The 17,585-nt window shown below is 40.8% G+C and overlaps 1 protein-coding gene across 2 annotated transcripts in view; it reads left to right on the top strand.

Annotated features, from left to right (window-relative positions):
• The window catches only part of LOC130932167 (adenylate cyclase type 9-like), a 108,913-nt gene extending 91,638 nt beyond the window's left edge, over positions 1 to 17,275 (top strand). For both annotated transcript variants that reach the window (XM_057861627.1, XM_057861626.1), the window contains 5 exons: positions 3,455 to 3,663; positions 7,541 to 7,700; positions 7,814 to 7,956; positions 11,605 to 11,628; positions 13,964 to 17,275. In XM_057861627.1, coding sequence (XP_057717610.1) covers positions 3,455 to 3,663; positions 7,541 to 7,700; positions 7,814 to 7,956; positions 11,605 to 11,628; positions 13,964 to 15,224 — 1,797 coding nt within the window. In that variant the 3' untranslated portion in view covers positions 15,225 to 17,275. The remainder of the gene's footprint in view (positions 1 to 3,454; positions 3,664 to 7,540; positions 7,701 to 7,813; positions 7,957 to 11,604; positions 11,629 to 13,963) is intronic.
• The last annotated feature ends 310 nt before the right edge of the window (positions 17,276 to 17,585 follow it).

Below are 17,585 nucleotides of genomic sequence, written 5' to 3'. Positions count from 1 at the left end.
TGTGGCACCTATTATTAGACCGATTGACATGTGCTTGTAATGTAAGCAAGGCCGTTTGGGGGGGGGGGTCATGGTGCATTGTTCACATAAGGCAGCTAACGGCACAAGAATTTGCAAGTAATTGTGTTGTCTAAATAATGCTCATTAATTCAACTTTATCATTAAGTTGTGTTTGGCAGTGGGTGGGTGTTGTCAAGGACTCCTTGAGAGAACTAGCCAAAGTGCAGCATTTTTATTGTGAGGACATGCTGCTCTCTGCTGGTGAACTTTAAAAATGCACTTTTACAGAACAGTCAAGGTTATAAAGTCATACAGTGATCCCTTGTTTTTTCGCGGTTAATGGGGACCAGAACGCCTAGCAATAAGTGAAAAACCGCAAAGTATCGCCCCCGTCGCCTATTTTTTGTTGTTGTTGTTATGTGCGTTCAATGTATTTAATCAGATTTAGCATTGTAAAAAGATACATATAAAACATGTTTTTTTCCACTTTCTTCCCCAAAGTATAATTTAAAAAAAAAAAAAAAAAAAAAAACCTTTATGTATTTATATTAGGCCTGCAGCTGTCGATTATTTTAGTAGTCGATTAATCCATTAACTAGTTAGTTCGAATGATCGAGTAATCGGATTAGGAACATAAAAAAAATCAAATACGTGAACTGAGCCTCAAACGGTAATAAAAAATAATAATAAATGAGGATCTAAATACAACAAAAGAACAATTGGCTAATTTACAAAGCGAAAGTCTGCTAGCATAAATTCTTTTTTTTTTTTTTTTCTGCACAGGTTTTTTTTTTTTTTTTGCTTTTAACCTAGAATCGAGACTGTTTTACGTCCATGTCTATAAAGAATTTGGGGATTTAAGCATTTATTCACAAGAATTTACACCAGAAAGCCGCTAGCTACAATCGCTAACAGACTAGCATTGTCCTTCAAAATATTTGCATGAAATAAATGCTAATATGTATATATATGTATATATTTTTTTGCTTTTAACCAATAATTGAGACTGTTTTAAGTCCATATCTATAAAGAATTTGGGGATTTAAGCATTTATTCACAAGAATTTTCCCCGGAAAAGCTCTGTTTCCATCAGGCGTCATCGACATATTTTCGTAAAATAAATGCTAACTGCACGTTTTTTTTTTTTAATTTATTTTGGTTTTAACCAAGAATCCAGACAGTTTTACATCAATACCTATAAATAACTCGGGGATTTAAGCATCTATTCACAAGAATTTTCACCGGAAAAGGTCATGTTTACATCAGGCAGCTGCTAGCTCCATTCACTAACAGACTAGCATTTTACTTCGACATATTTTCATAAAATAAATGCTAACTGCACGTGTTTTTTGTTTTTTTTTTGCTTTTAACCAAGAATCGAGACCGTTTTAAGTCCATATCTAAAAAGGATTCAGGGATTTAAGCATTTATTCGCAAGAATTTTCACCGGAAAAGCTCTGTTTCCATCAGGTGGCCGCTAGCTACATTCACTAACAGACTGGCATTTTACTTCGGTATATTTTCGTAAAATAAATGCTAACTGCACGTTTTTTTTTTTTTTTTGCTTTTAACCAAGAATCCAGACAGTTTTACGTCAATCCCTGTAAATAACTAGGGGATTTAAGCATTTATTCACAAGAATTTTCACCGGAAAAGGTCTTGTTTCCGTCAGGCGGCTGCTAGCTACATTCACTAACAGACTAGCATTTTACTTCGACATATTTTAATTAGGGCTGTCAAACGATTAAAATTTTTAATCGAGTTAATTACAGCTTAAAAATTAATTAATCGTAATTAATCGCAATTAATCGCAATTCAAACCATCTATAAAATATGCCATATTTTTATGTAAATTATTGTTGGAATGGAAAGATAAGACACACGACGGATATATACATACAACATACTGTACATCAGTACTGTATTTGTTTATTGTAACAATAAATCCACAAATGGCATTATTAACATTCTTTCTGTTAAAGTGATCCACGGATAGAAAGACTTGTAGTTCTTAAACGATAAATGTTATAGTTACAAGTTATAGCAATTTTACATTAAAACCCCTCTTCATGTTTTCGTTTTAATAAAATTTGTAAAATTTTCAATCAAAAGTAGAGTTAATATAATAAGAAGAAGAATAAAAATAGAGTGAAAAGTTTTACGTGTATTTTGCATAGCTAAATTGATATGGAATGCCAGTTTATTTAGCATTGTTGTTTAACTGTGTGTCAGAATAGGGCCTCATTACTATAGACTGAAGTGCTTTTCTTTGTGAGAACATTATTTTTTTTTTGAGAGATAGGAATATTATTTGTGTTGTGCTTTCACTAAACGATACTTATGTTTGTTGTGAAGGAGAAGCTTATGCCAATAAACGGCGCGCCTGAGTCCACTCGCCTTTACTGTATAACATATACAGTGGGGAGAACAAGTATTTGATACACTGCCAAAACCCATTGGCAGTGTATCAAATACTATACATTTATTCACAAGAATTTTCACCAGAAATGGTCTTGTTTCCGTCAGGCGGCTGCTAGCTACATTCACTAACAGACTAGCATTTTACTTCGACATGTTTTAATAAAATAAATGCTAACTGCACGTGTTTTTTTATTTTTATTTATTTTTTTGCTTTTAACCAAGAATCGAGACCGTTTTAAGTCCATATCTAAAAAGAATTCGGGGATTTAAGCATTTATTCGCAAGAATTTTCACCGGAAAAGCTCTGTTTCCATCAGGTGGCCGCTAGCTACCTTCAGTAACAGACTGGCATTTTACTTCGGTATATTTTCGTAAAATAAATGCTAACTGCACGTTTTTGTTGTGTTTTTTTTTTTTTTTTTTTGCTTTTTAACCAAGAATCCAGACAGTTTTACGTCCATCCCTATAAATAACTACGGGATTTAAGCATTTATCCACAAGAATTTTCACTGGAAAAGGTCTTGTTTCCATCAGGCGGCTGCTAGCTACATTCACTAACAGACTAGTATTTTACTTTGACATATTTTCATAAAATAAATGCTAACTGCACGTGTTTTTTTTTTTTTTTTTTTTTTTTTTTTTTTTGCTTTTAACCAAGAATCGAGACAGTTTTACGTCCATCCCTATAAATAATTTGGGGATTTAAGCATTTATTCACAAGAATTTTTACCGGAAAAGCTCTGTTTAAATCAGGCGGCCGCTAGCTACATTCACTAATAGACTAGCATTGTCCTTCGACGTATATATGTAAAATAAATGCTAATTGCACCTTTTTTTGCTTTTAACCAAGAATCGAGACTGTTTTATGTCAGTATCTATAAAAAATTCAGGGATTTAAGCGGAAAAGCTCTGTTTAAATCAGGCGGCCGCTAGCTACATTCACTAACAGACTAGCATTGTACTTTGACATATTTATGTAAAATTAATGCTAATTGCACGTTTTTTTATGGAATTTAATGGGTTCCTCTACTAGGTGGAGACGCAAGCAACTGCGCAGACCTTTGCCAGCCCGACATTCAGCTCTTTCCTGGACATGCTGCTGTGCTCATCTGTGTTTCTGGCCTTATCGCTAGCCTGCTTCCTTCGCCCTGTCGTCTCCCAGCTGAGTCTACCCACGCCGGCTCTCATCGTGACCGCCGTGGCCACCTTTCTGGAGGCCCTGGCACTCTTGTTTGCAATACAGTAAGAAAACAGTGTTACATTACAACCCCCTTGATGTAAATTGGAATGAGTTTATAATTAGTAGACGTCCAATCCAATCTGTGGCGTGGCAGCCAATGAGTTCATTCTGAGACATTTCACGTCATTTCTTGTTGATTTTTGGTCACTTCTTTTTCTTTTTGGGGTATTTTTACGGGTCATTTCCTGTTGATTTTGGGGCATTTCAGATTATTCTTGATTACTCCTTGTTGATTTTGGGTCAGTTCAGGTCATTTTCTGTTGATTTTTGTAAACCTCCTGTTTTGCAGCATTTCAGTTCATTTTCTGTTGATTTTTTTTTTTTGTATCTTTTCCTGTTGATTTTCGGGCAATTCAGGTCATTTTCTGCTGATTTTCGGTCAATCCGTGTTGATTTTGGGTCAGATCAGGTCGTTTTCTACTGATTTTTGTTCGCTCTCTGTGGATTTTGGGGCATTTCAGAACATTTTCTGTTGATTTTTGGTCACCCCGTGTTGATTATGGGGCAATTCAGGTCATTTTCTGCTAAATTTCAGTCATTTACTGTTGATTTTGGGGCATATGTGGGCCATCTCCTGTTGATTTGGGGGCATTTCAGGTTGTTTTCTGTTGATTTTCGTTCACTCGCTGTTGATGTTGGGGCATTTCAGGTCATTTTTGGATGAGTTTTGGTCATTTCCTGTTGATTTTGGGTCAGTTCAGCTCATTTTCTGTTGATTTTTGTTCACCTCCTGTTGATTTTGGGGCATTTCAGTTCATTTTCTGTTGCTTTTTTTATCTTTTCCTGTTGATTTTGGGGAATTTCAGGTCATTTTCTGTTGCTTTTCGGGTACTCCGTGTGGATTTTGGGTCAGATCAGATCATTTTCTACTGATTTTTGATTTCACTCTCTGTTGATTTTGGGGCATTTCAGGACATTTTCTGTTGATTTTTGGTCACCTCCTGTTGATCTGGGGGCATTTCAGGTCATTTTCTGTTGATTTACGTTCACTCTCTGTTGATTTGGAGGCATTTCAGGTCATTTTTTGATTATTTATTGTCACTTCCTGTTGATTTTGGGTCAGTTCAGCTCATTTTCTGTTGGTTTTTGTTCACTCTCTGTTAATTTAGGGGCATTTCAGGTCATTTTTTGTAGATTTTTGTCCACTCTCTGGTAATTTTGGGGCATTTCAGATCATTTTTTGTTGATTTTTGTCCACTCCTTGTTGATTTTGGGTCAGGTCAGGTCATTTTCTGTGGATTTTGGTACACCTCCTGTTGATTTTGGTGCATTTCAGGTCATTTTCTGTTGATTTTCGGTCAATCCGTGTTGATTTTAGGTCAGATCACGTCATTTTCTACTGATTTTTGTTCATTCTCTGTTGATTTTGGGGCATTTCAGGACATTCTCTGTTGATTTTGGTCACCTCCTGTTAATTTGGGGGCATTTCAGGGTTGCCTCCTTTTGAATTTGGTTTACTGAACAGGAAGTAACCTGTAAGTATGTACCTGTGAAATTTCCTGTTGATTTGGGGGGCATTTCTGTGCCATTTCCTGTAGATTTGGGGGCATTTCAGGTCATTTTCTGTTTATTTTCAGTCACTCCCTGTTGAGTTTGGGTCAGTTCAGGTTATTTTCTGTTGATTTTTGTTCACCTGTTGTTGATTTTTGGGCATTTCAGTTCATTTTCTGTTGATTTTGGTCACTCACTGTTCATTAAGGTCAGTTCAGGTCATTTTCTGTAGATTTTTGTTCGCCTCTTGTTGATTTTGGAGCATTTCAGGGCATTTTCTTTTGATTTTCGGTAACTTGCTGTTGATTTTGGGGCACATGTGGGTAATTTCCTGTTAATTTGGGGGCATTTCAGGTCATTCTCTGTTGATTTTTGATTAGTCAATAGGAAGTGACCTGTAAATATCTACCTGTAATTTCATTTTCTGTTGATTTTTGGTCACTTCCTGTTGAGTTTGGGGCAGTTCAGATAATTTTCTGTTGATTTTTGTTCACCTTTTATTGATTTTGAGGCATTTCAGGTCATTTTCTGTTGATTTGTGATCCATTCCTGTTGATTTTGGGGCATTTCAGGTCATTTTCTGTTGATATTTTGTCACTCCCTGTTGATTTTGGGTCAGTTCAGGTCATTTTCTGTTGATTTTGGGTCACTTCCTGTTGATTTTGGGGTATTTCATGTCTTTTTTTTTTTTTTTTTTGCAGTAACTTCCTGTTGATATGGGGGCATTTCAGGTCATTTTTGTTGCTTTTCAGTCACTTCCTGTTGATTTTTGGGGGCATTTCCAGGTTGCTTCCTTTTGATTTTGGGTTACTGAACAGGAAGTAAACTGTAAATTTGAACCTGTATATTTTCCTGTTGGTTATAGGGCATTTCAGGTCATTTTCTGCTGGTTTTCGGTCACTCCCAGTCGATTTGGGGACATTTAAGGTCATTTTTCTGTTGATTTTGGGGTATTTCATGTCATTTTTTTGTTGATTTGCAGTAATGTCCTGTTGATTTGGGGGCATTTCAGGTCATTTTTGTTGATTTTCAGTCACTTCCTGTTGATTTTTGGGGGCATTTCCAGGTTGCTTCCTTTTGATTATGGGTTACTGAACAGGAAATAAACTGTAAATTTGTACCTGTATATTTTCCTGTTGATTATGGGGCATTTCAGGTCATTTTCTGCTGGTTTTCGGTCACTCCCAGTCGATTTGGGGACATTTAAGGTCATTTTCTGTTGATTTTCGTTGACTTCCTGTTGATTTTGGGGCATTTCTCAAATGCTTTAATTTCAGTGCCATTGACGGTACAAGACGCCCGATCCGTTTTGAAATTAATTGGACGTCTAGCGCCATCAGTGGCAGCCAACGAGTTCTCGTCTCTTGGAAAACTTAAAAAATAATTTAAAAAAAATAATATACCTAATTTTCGGACTATAAGCCGCTACTTTTTTCCCTCATTTTGAATCCTGTGGCTTATAGTCCAGTGCGGCTTATTTGATGATTTTTATTTGGGTTAATAGGTAAAACTTTATTTGACAGTGGCATCATAAGACTGTCATAAGAACGTCATAATTATGACATGACACTATCATGGGCATTACTGAATGCTTATGACAGATGTCAATATGTGTCATGTGGCATATTATGTCACTAACTCCGTTTATGTCCAGCTCAGATCTTTTGCGTCCATTCAAAAGTGATATAATTTGCTGGATGACACTAACCGACATCTATTATAAGCATTCAATAATGCTTATGACAGTGTCATGTAATAATTATGACAGTATTATGGCACCACTAGCCAAGAAAATGTTACCAAATACAATAGCTAGCAATTAATGAAACAACTGGAACAGTAACTGAAGAAATAATTAGCAGAGAACATGAATTTTGATTGTCTGTAGTGCCGCAATGCATTCTAGGAGGAATGTTGGATGACAACAGTGTTGACAGCAGGTGGCAGCAGAGGTTGACTGTCTCCCCCAACGGAGCAGTGATGGCCAAATGAAGATTTTTGAAACAAAAAGGCTTTGCAGCCAATTGATTCAAAGCTTCAGGTGGTTCATTTGGTTTCATGACAGTCTTATAATGCCTTTGTCAAATGAAGTGTTACCAGTTGATATCTTTAGGTGTAAATATTCCATAATACAATGAGGACAACTGCGGCTTAAAGTCCAGTGAGGCTTATCTATGAACAAATGCCGTTTTCATGTCAAATTTGGTGGCTGGCGGCTTATAGTCAGGTGCGCCTTATAGTCCAGAAATTACGGTATACATTTTTTCAATGATAAATTAAAAAGAAGTATCGCAATATATCACAGTTTCAAAATATTAGCACACCCCTAATGGTAAGATTTGTCAAATTTGACTTTGTAAGTTTTCACCACTTGCCCTTGTTTCTCAGCATGGCGTTCTATCTAGACGGCGCTCTGAAGTGTACCCGAACGCTAATGAAAGCCGTGTCAGGTTGGATCCCGCGTCACCTCATGGGGGCCGTCACGGTGTCCCTGCCTGCTCTGGCTGTTTTCTCCCACGTCACCTGTGATATGCATCACTCCATTCAGGTGGAGCAGAACGTTGTGATTATTATTATCTCGTCTTCTCGGCAGGCGTGTCATCACACGTGTTTGGTTGAATTGAAATAATCGTACTCTCTTGTTTTTCTCCCTTCATCCAGTTCACCATGTTCATCTGCTGCGCTGTGATCATTGCTATCATTCAGTTTTGCAACTCTTGCCAGCTCAGCTACTGGATGCGTTCAAGCTTAGCGACTTTAGTTGGACTGGCGCTTCTTTCGCTGCTCGTCACGTCTCCCTGCAGGTAGGATCAAATGAATTGTCGGCAGATTTAGCAATGTCAACAATATTCGGAATTGTTTTTTCTTTTATGCCAAGAACGATTCATATTAATGTATAATGGGCAAACAATTGGTTTGAGTCATAGTGACTCGGACTGGAGTCCGCTCGAGTCGCAGATTTGATGACTTGCAACTCCAATCGGACTTGGAGAAAAAAAAAAAAACGCACTCGTCTCACTTTAGCTGGGAGGGTCTGAGATTCGACTTGATTTGTGAGGCAATAACTTTGATAAGACTCGACTTGACTCATGAGACAATGACTCAACACTCGACAAGCTGACTTGAAAAAGTTGTAGATTGGTTCCCACCTGCCAGTGATACGCTTGGAACACCTTAATGCTGATTTATTCCCTGCTATACTGCAGTTTTGTATTGTTTTTTTTTTAGATTGACTTACATTGACTGTAAGGTTTGCCTCAAAAATAAACCTGAGTGCTTTGTAGGTGGGCTGGGGGACAATGGTGAAGGCCTTGACTAACCTGTGACTGGATTTGACTCTACCCGACCGCTTTTTGACTTGACCAGACTCGTCTTTAGAACCTTGTGACTCGTCTCGACTCGACATAACGTCAAGAATCGACACGACTTCACATAACTTTGTGATTCGACTCGACTTCACTCAACATAACCTCGTGACTCGAGGTGACTTCACTCGACTTAACTTCGTGACTCGACTCAACATGACCTCGGGACTCAACTCGACTCGATTTAACCTCGTGACTCGACTCGACATAACCTCGTGACTCGACTCAACCCGACGTAACCTTGTGTCTCGACTCGACTAGACCTGACGTAACCTTGTGTCTCGACTCGACTTGACCTGATGTAACCTTGTAACTCGACTTGACTCGACGAAACCTGGTGACTCGACCTGATGTAACCTTGTAACTCGACTCGACTCACTGAAACCTGGTGACTCGACATAACCTGGTGACTCGACTCAAATTGACTTGACATAAGCTCGTTACTCGACTCGATCTGACATACTCATGACTCGACCTGACATAACCTCATGACTCGACTCGACAACCTCGTGACTCAACTTGACTTTACTCAACATAACTTCGTGAGTCGACTTGACTCGACATAACCTTGTGACTCGTCTCGAATTGACAAAATTTCATGATTCGACTCGACATAACCTCGTGATTTGGCTTGACTTTACTCAACATCGTGACTGGACTCGACATAACCTCGTGGCTCGACTCGACATAACCTCGTGGCTCGACTCGACATAACTTCGTGACTCGACTCGACATAACTTCGTGACCCGACTCAACCTGACATAACATCGTGACTTGACTTGACCTGACGTAACCTTGTGACCCGACTCGACCTGACGTAACCTCGTTACTGGACTTGACTCGACGAAACCTGGTGACTCGACATAACTTGGAGACTCGATTCAACTTGACTCAACATCACATCATGACTCGACTTGACATAACCTTGTGACTCGACTTGTCATAACCTCATGAATCGACTCGACTAGACATAACCTCGTGACTCGACTCGACTAGACATAACCTCGTGACTCGACTTGACCTAACATAACATCGTGACTCGACTCGACATAACCTCGTGACTCGACTCGACATAACCTCGTGACTCGACATAACCTTGTGACTCGACTTGACCCAAGGTAACCTTGTGACTCAACTCAAGTTGACCTAATGTAACCTTGTAACTCGACTCGACTTGACTTGACGAAACCTGTTGACTAGACATAACCTCGTGAGTCGACTCAAATTGACTTGACATCACCTTGTGACTCGACTTGACAAAACCTCGCGACTCGATTCGACCTGACATAACCTCGTGACTCGACTCGACCTGACATAACATCATGACTCGACTCAACATAACCTCGTGACTCAACTCGACATAACTTCGTGATTCCACTCGACATAACCTCGTGACTCGACTCGACCCAACGTAACCTCGTGACTCGACTCGACCTGACATAACCTCGTGACTCGACTCGACCTGACATAACCTCGTGACTCGACTCAACTCGACATAACTTCGTGATTCCACTCGACATAACCTTGTGACTCGACTTGACCTTACATAACATCGTGACTCGACTCGACAAAACCTGGTGACGCAACATAACTTGGTGACTCGACTCAACTTGACCCGACGAAACCTGGTGACTCGACATAACCTCATGAGTCGACTCAAATTGACTCGACATCACCTGGTGACTCGACTTGACTTGACATAACCTTGTGACTCGACTTGACATAACCTCGTGACTCGACTCGACCTGACATAACCTCTTGACTCGACTCGACCTGACATAACCTCTTGACTCGACTTGACATAACTTCGTGATTCCACTCGACATAACCTCGTGACTCGACTTGACCTAACATAACATCGTGACTCGACTCGACATAACTTCGTGACTTGACTTGACATAACCTCGTTACTCGACTTGACTTGACAAAACCTTGCGACTCAACAAAACTTGGTGACTCGACTCAACTTGACTCGACATTACCTCATGACTCAACTGACATAACCTTGTGACTCGACTTGATATAACCTCGTGACTTGACTCGACATAACCACGTGACTTGACTTGACGTAACCTCGTGACTTGACTTGACGTAATCTCGTGACTCGACTTGACCTGACGTAACCTCGTTACTCAACTTGACTCGACAAAACCTGGTGACTCGACATAACTTGGTGACTCGACTCAACTTGACATAACCTTGTGACCTGACTTGATATAACCTTGTGACTTGACTCGACCTAACATAACCTCATGGCTCGCTTCAACATAACTTCGTAATTCGACTCAACATAACCTCGTGACTTGAAATAACCTTGTGACTCGACATAACCTCGTGACTCGACTCGACATAACCTCGTGACCCAACTCAACCTGACATAACCTCGTGACTCGACTTGACCTGACATAACCTTGTGACTCGACTCAACTTGACTCGGCATAACCTCGTGACTCTGATCATAGTGACTCTTGCAATTGTCTGATAATAGGTGCACACATCAAAATGAGCTGGAAAAAAATCAATTATATGAAGCAAAAATACTGGTAAATACTATATTTTTGGGATTCTAATTAATTAGGTACTATGTTTTTCAGACTATAATGTGGATTAGTGCAACAGCGCAATTGTCATTTCTTCTTTATCTTTTGTTATTGTTTTATTTATTAACTCACTCACTCCCAGCACAAATTCCCCTTCTTTCAAGCGCCACAGAATATTGCGTTCTACGGGTACATGAACAGATATTATAAAAAGATTCTTTCATCATAAAAAATCAGTTTCTACTTTTTTGCTCTTTTGTTATGAGCAGTTGAGCGTCATAAACAACATTGTTTACACATCTTTGCTCGTGAGTTAATTGATTTCTTATTTCTTTTATTGATGTTCTACTTAAAGAAGTCAAAACTAAATTACGAATGACTACGACAAAACTACTATTTCTTTTGAGTTTACAAAGTAAACTCCACTCAAAGTAATGTTATGGTATTTTAGAGTGGATCTTAGTTTTTCATACAATGAATGAGGGTAGACATTTAAGTTGTGTATTCTGAGATGTATTCATTTATGTCTATGCTTCATTTCTTCTAGAGTTGCTGCAAATCTTTTTTTCTGGTAAGTTTTTTTCCAATCCTCATAATCATTTTTTGTGCATTTGAAGTATTAGGCAGTACTTCTGCCTCAAAGTTAGAAGATTCTGGGTCCAAAACTCTGCTCAGGCCCCGCTGAGCCTACTCTATGTGTAGAACCAGTGATAGGAGCAGAATTGCTTTAAAGTAGGGCTGTCAAACGATTAAAATTTTTAATCAAGTTAATCACAGCTTAAAAATGAATAAATCGTAATTAATCGCAATTCAAACCATCTCTAAAATATGCCATATTTTTCTGTAAATTATTGTTGGAATGGAAAGGTAAAACACAAGACGGACATAAACATTCAACATACTGTACATAAGTACTGTATTTGTTTATTCTAACAATAAATCCACAAGATGTCATTAACATTATTAACATTCGTTCTGTTAAAGGGATCCACGGATAAAAAGACTTGTAGTTCTTAAAAGATTATTTGAGTACAAGTTAAAGTAATTTTATATTAAAACCCCTCTTAATGTTTTCATTTTAATAAAATTTGTAACATTTTCCATCAAAAAATAAACTAATAGCTCGCCATTGTTGACGTCGCCGGGCGGTGACGTCACATCGGGCTCCCTGCCGTTCTTCCACAGTGTCTTTAACTACGTAAGGAAGTGATTGAAATAAACCACAAGGTGCAAATGGTGAGTTTTAAATTAATTATAAATCTAGCCAAGACAAAGTCTGAGTAAGTTTTAAGTGCATTTTGCATAGCTATTTTGATTGGGAATGCCATTTCTCTTTCCATTGAGCTTTCACTAAATGATACTGTAGCGACCTAACTGTTCCACCCAAATGCATGATGGGAAGTTGGGCAACCATGACTGTCAGTGGTGGCTGCAAATGGTATACAGTATGTTCTGCGTTGTGTTTAAACAGGTGTGATAAGAAAAAGATCGTCACCTGCTCAGCCCAAATGCATGATGGGAATTTAGGCAACCTGTCAGTAGTGGCTGCAAATGGTATACAATATGTTCTGCGTTGTGTTCAATTAAGCATGTTAAGAAAAAGATCGTCTATGGCTCCGCCCAAATGCATAATGGGAAGTTGGGCAACCATGACTGTTAGTGGTGGCTGCCAAAGCTTATGCCGAAAGCCGCGGTCCAATGAACGCCTGTGTCCACTCGCATAAAACGAGTCATTCCGTGCATGCGTTAATTGCGTCAAATATTTTAACGTGATTAATTAAAAAATTATTTACCACCCATTAACACGATAATTTTGACAGCCCTACTCTAAAGATGAATTGTTTTTACATTGACCACACAGTAAGGTTGGCATATTAACACTTATAATACTGAAACTCAGGAAACAGAGCAGCAGTCGGCATCGTTCCATCACTGACAGCCCTCTTAGTCCAAGTCCATCGGACGTGTATCACTGTCAATGTCTCTGAAATATTATCATTCAGTGCTAGCCCTTACAGTTCAAATGGATTTGATGTCTACGGTGTTAAAAAAATAGGTATTATTCTCTGCCACATACTCAAAAATTGTCATTATTACATTTGGAAATTGGCAAAAATATATATCCTGGCAGTTATGGCTCCCTCCCACAATCGACTCATACAGCAAATAACTTTCGCCTTTTGTAAATCGTCTAAGACAGTTCATAGTCAATAATTACGATATCTATCAAGACAATAAGTCATTTTTTTCCCCATAGTTTGGGCCAGGGGTGCCATTTATGTCCACATGTCACACGCCGTGACCGCCCTTTGTTTACCATTGAAAGAATGTAGATTCTTCAGGGACTTAGACAGCTTATAGAGCCACAAAATTACGCACGCTCGGTCGAATTAGCCCAATTCAAATACTCATTTTGTTTTAAAGAAGGGCGTGGCTGCACAGCTTAGTTGCACCTCTTTTTTTGTAGGACCCTCTTCAATAGGGTTTATTCCTCCTAGGTGTATGAATGTATTTCTAATCCCCCCAAAATTGGCGACTTTCGAGCACACGTTAGTTTCTCATGAGACAATGAGAGGGGGACGATCTGCCACCACCCTGAGGTGCGTGCTGTCCATGCTGCGTGACGTCCGAGTTCCGCCAAACTGCGAGGGCCCGTTCAGTCCTGCTTGCAGGCCTAGTTTTATATTTAAATTGCCTTTCAAGATGACATGTCTGTTCTTGGTGTTGAATTTTATCAAATAAATTTCTCCCAAAAATGTGACTCATATTTCAGTGCGACTTATACTCAGGTGCGACCTATAGTACAAAGCGTACGGAAGGTAACGATGTGATAAAAATGAACAATATGCATAGTTTGGGATTTAGGATTTAAATGTTCGTATTGTAAAGATGCTTTCTCTTTGCAGGTTGGACAAGCAGAACAACAGTACCAACAGCTCAATAATCCAATTGGAGACATCAGACGAAGCCCACTTCAAAGACCTTCTGGTCCCCGAAGCTTGCGTGGCATTTTTTCTGCTCCTCCTCCTGGTTTGGTTCCTCAACCGCGAATTCGAGGTGAGTTACCGGCTCCACTACCACGGCAACGTGGAAGCGGACCAGCACCGCATCAAGATCCAGAACATGAGGGACCAGGCCGACTGGCTGCTCCGCAACATCATCCCAATCCACGTGGCGGAGCAGCTGAAGGTGACGCAGAGCTACTCGAAGAACCACGACAACGTGGGCGTGATTTTCGCCAGCATCGTCAACTTCAGCGAGTTCTACGAAGAGAGCTATGAGGGCGGCAAGGAGTGCTACCGCGTCCTCAACGAGCTGATCGGCGACTTTGATGAGCTGCTGCGGACGCCGGCGTTCGCCAACATCGAGAAGATCAAGACCATCGGCGCCACCTACATGGCGGCGGCGGGCCTCAATGCTCAGCAGTGCGCTGACGCCGCCCACCCTCATGCTCATCTGCGTGCACTGTTTGAATTCGCGTTGGAAATGATGCGCGTGGTGGACGACTTCAACAAGAACATGCTGGGCTTCGGATTCAAGCTCCGCATCGGATTCAACCACGGGCCGCTCACCGCCGGAGTCATTGGCACCACTAAGCTGCTCTACGACATCTGGGGCGACACGGTCAATATCGCCTCTCGCATGGACACCACCGGCGTGGAGTGCCGCGTCCAGGTTAGCGAGGAAAGCTACTGCGTGCTCAGCGGCATGGACTACGACTTCGACTACCGCGGCACTGTCAACGTCAAGGGCAAAGGACAAATGAAGACCTTCCTTTACCCCAAATGTGGCGACAGCGGCCCAGTCCCTCAGTACCAGCTGTCCGTGTCCCCGGAGATCCGAGCGCAGGTGGACGGCAGCATCGGACGCTCGCCCACTGACGAAATAGCTAGCATGGTGCCCGCTGCCACCAGCGGCAGCATGGTGCCCAGCGCCAGCGCCGGATCCTCCGCCAGAACGGGGCTCGACGGGCTTCAGTGGCGCCCGCCCGCGCAGGCCTGTCACGCCAGGCGATCCGTGTCGCACGGAGGCCTCACGTCTTTGCACGTCAACAACCCAGAGGGACCGCCTTCGGGCGCCGGTAGGAACCGGTTAGTCGTCTCGGCGGTTGTCAAGCCCATGAGTGCGTCCCAGACGGACAAACATCAGGATTCCAACAGACTTTAACTCATTAGCTGCCATTGAAAGTGATCGACGAACCAGAGTTGCTTTCAAAATGAACTTTTACGTTGGCCAGAAAGTAACTTTGCCACATTAATATTATAACTAGAGTTATCCGATAATGACTTTTTAAACCAATAACCCGATATTGACCTTCTCAAAAAATCTGATACCATTACCGATATATGTTGCCGTGGAATTGAAAAGCGGAAGTTCAAGGTTTTTTGACATTAGGCTTAATCTTCGAGTTAGCAGGGGTTGAGTTAGTTGGTGGGATTGATTTCAACAAATTCCGTTTCGTTTGCAAGTTATTTGTTAGTTTCAGGGCTCCAGAGTGGCTAAGCTAGCGCGAGTCAATGGCACTATCATAGCATGCCAATAAAAAACAACATATACACACATGAAAATCATCAATGACACATGTGATCAATAGTGTTGGCTATGTTTTCAGGATAAAGTTATTAAAACTTACCATTGCACGTCAAAAATTGCAGTATGAACAGCAACATTTGTAATCCGGTAGCTCTGCAGCGGAGCAGGGCGGAGTGATATCACATTGTTTTTTTTTCATCGCTGATTTATATTTTTCCTCGTTCTTCATAGGGAATTAGTGGAAAATTTCCTTTGACCATTTCTTCTGTATGTTTCCACAGCCTCTAAATCAGGGGTCGGGAACCTTTTTGGCTGAGAGAGCCCTAAACACCAAATTTTTTTTAATGTACCGTAATTTCTGGACTATTGGGCGCCCCTGATTACAAGCTTCATCCAGTACATTTTTAAAGGAAAAACCATTTTGTACATACATAAGCCTCTCCTGCCTATAAGCCACGTGTGCCCACTTAGTAACAAGACACATTGACAAAGAAATACACAGTTTTTAAAATTTTAATAACACACCCTAACTTTTCGTTCCAAACAGCGCCGGCAAACACGGCAGTTATATAGCAGCGGCACGGAAGTTACATAGCATCAGCATGGCGGTGCAGCACTAATTGTGCTGGTTAATAAAAACATAAAAGTCTTTGTTAGCAATCTTCATCTTCCTCCTGTGCATTCAAACCATGGAAGTCTTCGCCCTCAGTGTCGGATATGAAGACGCTCAGATGCACTTCGCCACGCACCTACTCGGTCTCTCCTTTGCTGTCGCCTTCAGTGTCTCCCATAATGAGGCAAATTCACGCCCAGCCTATGCCATCCCCCTCGTGCTTCACGCTGCCAGGCTTCCCCGGCAAACCTGTGCAAAAGCTGCTTTTCGCATGCGGCGAGTCTTGGCAAACGATCTCTCGCCGCTCGTCATCAAAGCTTCCTATACAACTCGGATGGCCAATTTAATTTCTTCTAGCATATTCCACGTGTCTCACTCCCACGTTCCATGCTCGCGCGCCCCTGGCGGCCGTCAGAAAAATACACAAATTGGCCGCATCAGTGCACACGCCGCAGGACCCAAAATGAGGGGAAAAAGAAGCGGCTTGTAATCCGGAAATTACGGTAATTCCGTGAGAGCCATACAATATGTTTAAAACTAAAAATGCAAGTAATGTGTGCATTTTATGTAATTTCAACACTTTTAAAGTACAATAAGTCTCTAAATTCCTTTTAATAACATTGTTATGCTGTTGCTAATCAATGATGAGTATTTCTTACCATTAATGTGACTTCTGGTGCTGCATGGTGTGTTGCTGATGGCTTTGTGGTCTGGTTGATACATAGTGAGGTTAAAGCAGTAATGTGAAGTAAGGTTGGCCAACCATGTTTTTGAATAATATCAATGGCTAAACAGTTATAAGCATATTTTCATTTTTTTCTTTAACGCAACCCTTCCAGATTCTTTGTTTAACCCAGGGCAACGCCCTTGACAACGAAAATGCTTTTCTTCGGCAATCTTCGGAAATCTTCGGAAATTACGTCACACCTAGAAATGCGAGGGAAGTCCGCCATAGAACAGTATTGTTTGTTGCATTGCTTCTCGGTAAGATGCCACGGCTGTGTGTGGCGATGTTTTGTTCTAACTCAAACGAAAAGTTGTGTGAGTGGCCAAAGGATAGCAGGGCACGTAAATGGACATCTTTCATTTGCACGAAGCGAATTAATTTCACGCCATCATCGAGTCGTGTTCTCTGCTGCAAACACATCGAAGATGCCTGCTTCCTTAACCGGTCTGCTAATGATCAAGGATTTGCCAAACAGTAAGTGTGATTTTTGGATAGATGACTGATGACTTTGTCAAAGCATAGCTGCCTACTGTTGTGGAATGAACAGTATAAGCTAGCGACGTTAGCCGAAAGTTAACTCGTGGCAATCCCCGATGATAGTTGTTGTTGCTTTCGCTAGGTTAAGCGTGTTTAAATTGTGCGTCATCTACGATCT

Source organism: Corythoichthys intestinalis, chromosome 16, assembly GCF_030265065.1.
Source record: "Corythoichthys intestinalis isolate RoL2023-P3 chromosome 16, ASM3026506v1, whole genome shotgun sequence".
Taxonomy (NCBI): domain Eukaryota; kingdom Metazoa; phylum Chordata; class Actinopteri; order Syngnathiformes; family Syngnathidae; genus Corythoichthys; species Corythoichthys intestinalis.
The sequence above is the reverse complement of the archived record's forward strand: the minus strand, read 5'-3'. Positions and strand labels throughout refer to the sequence as shown.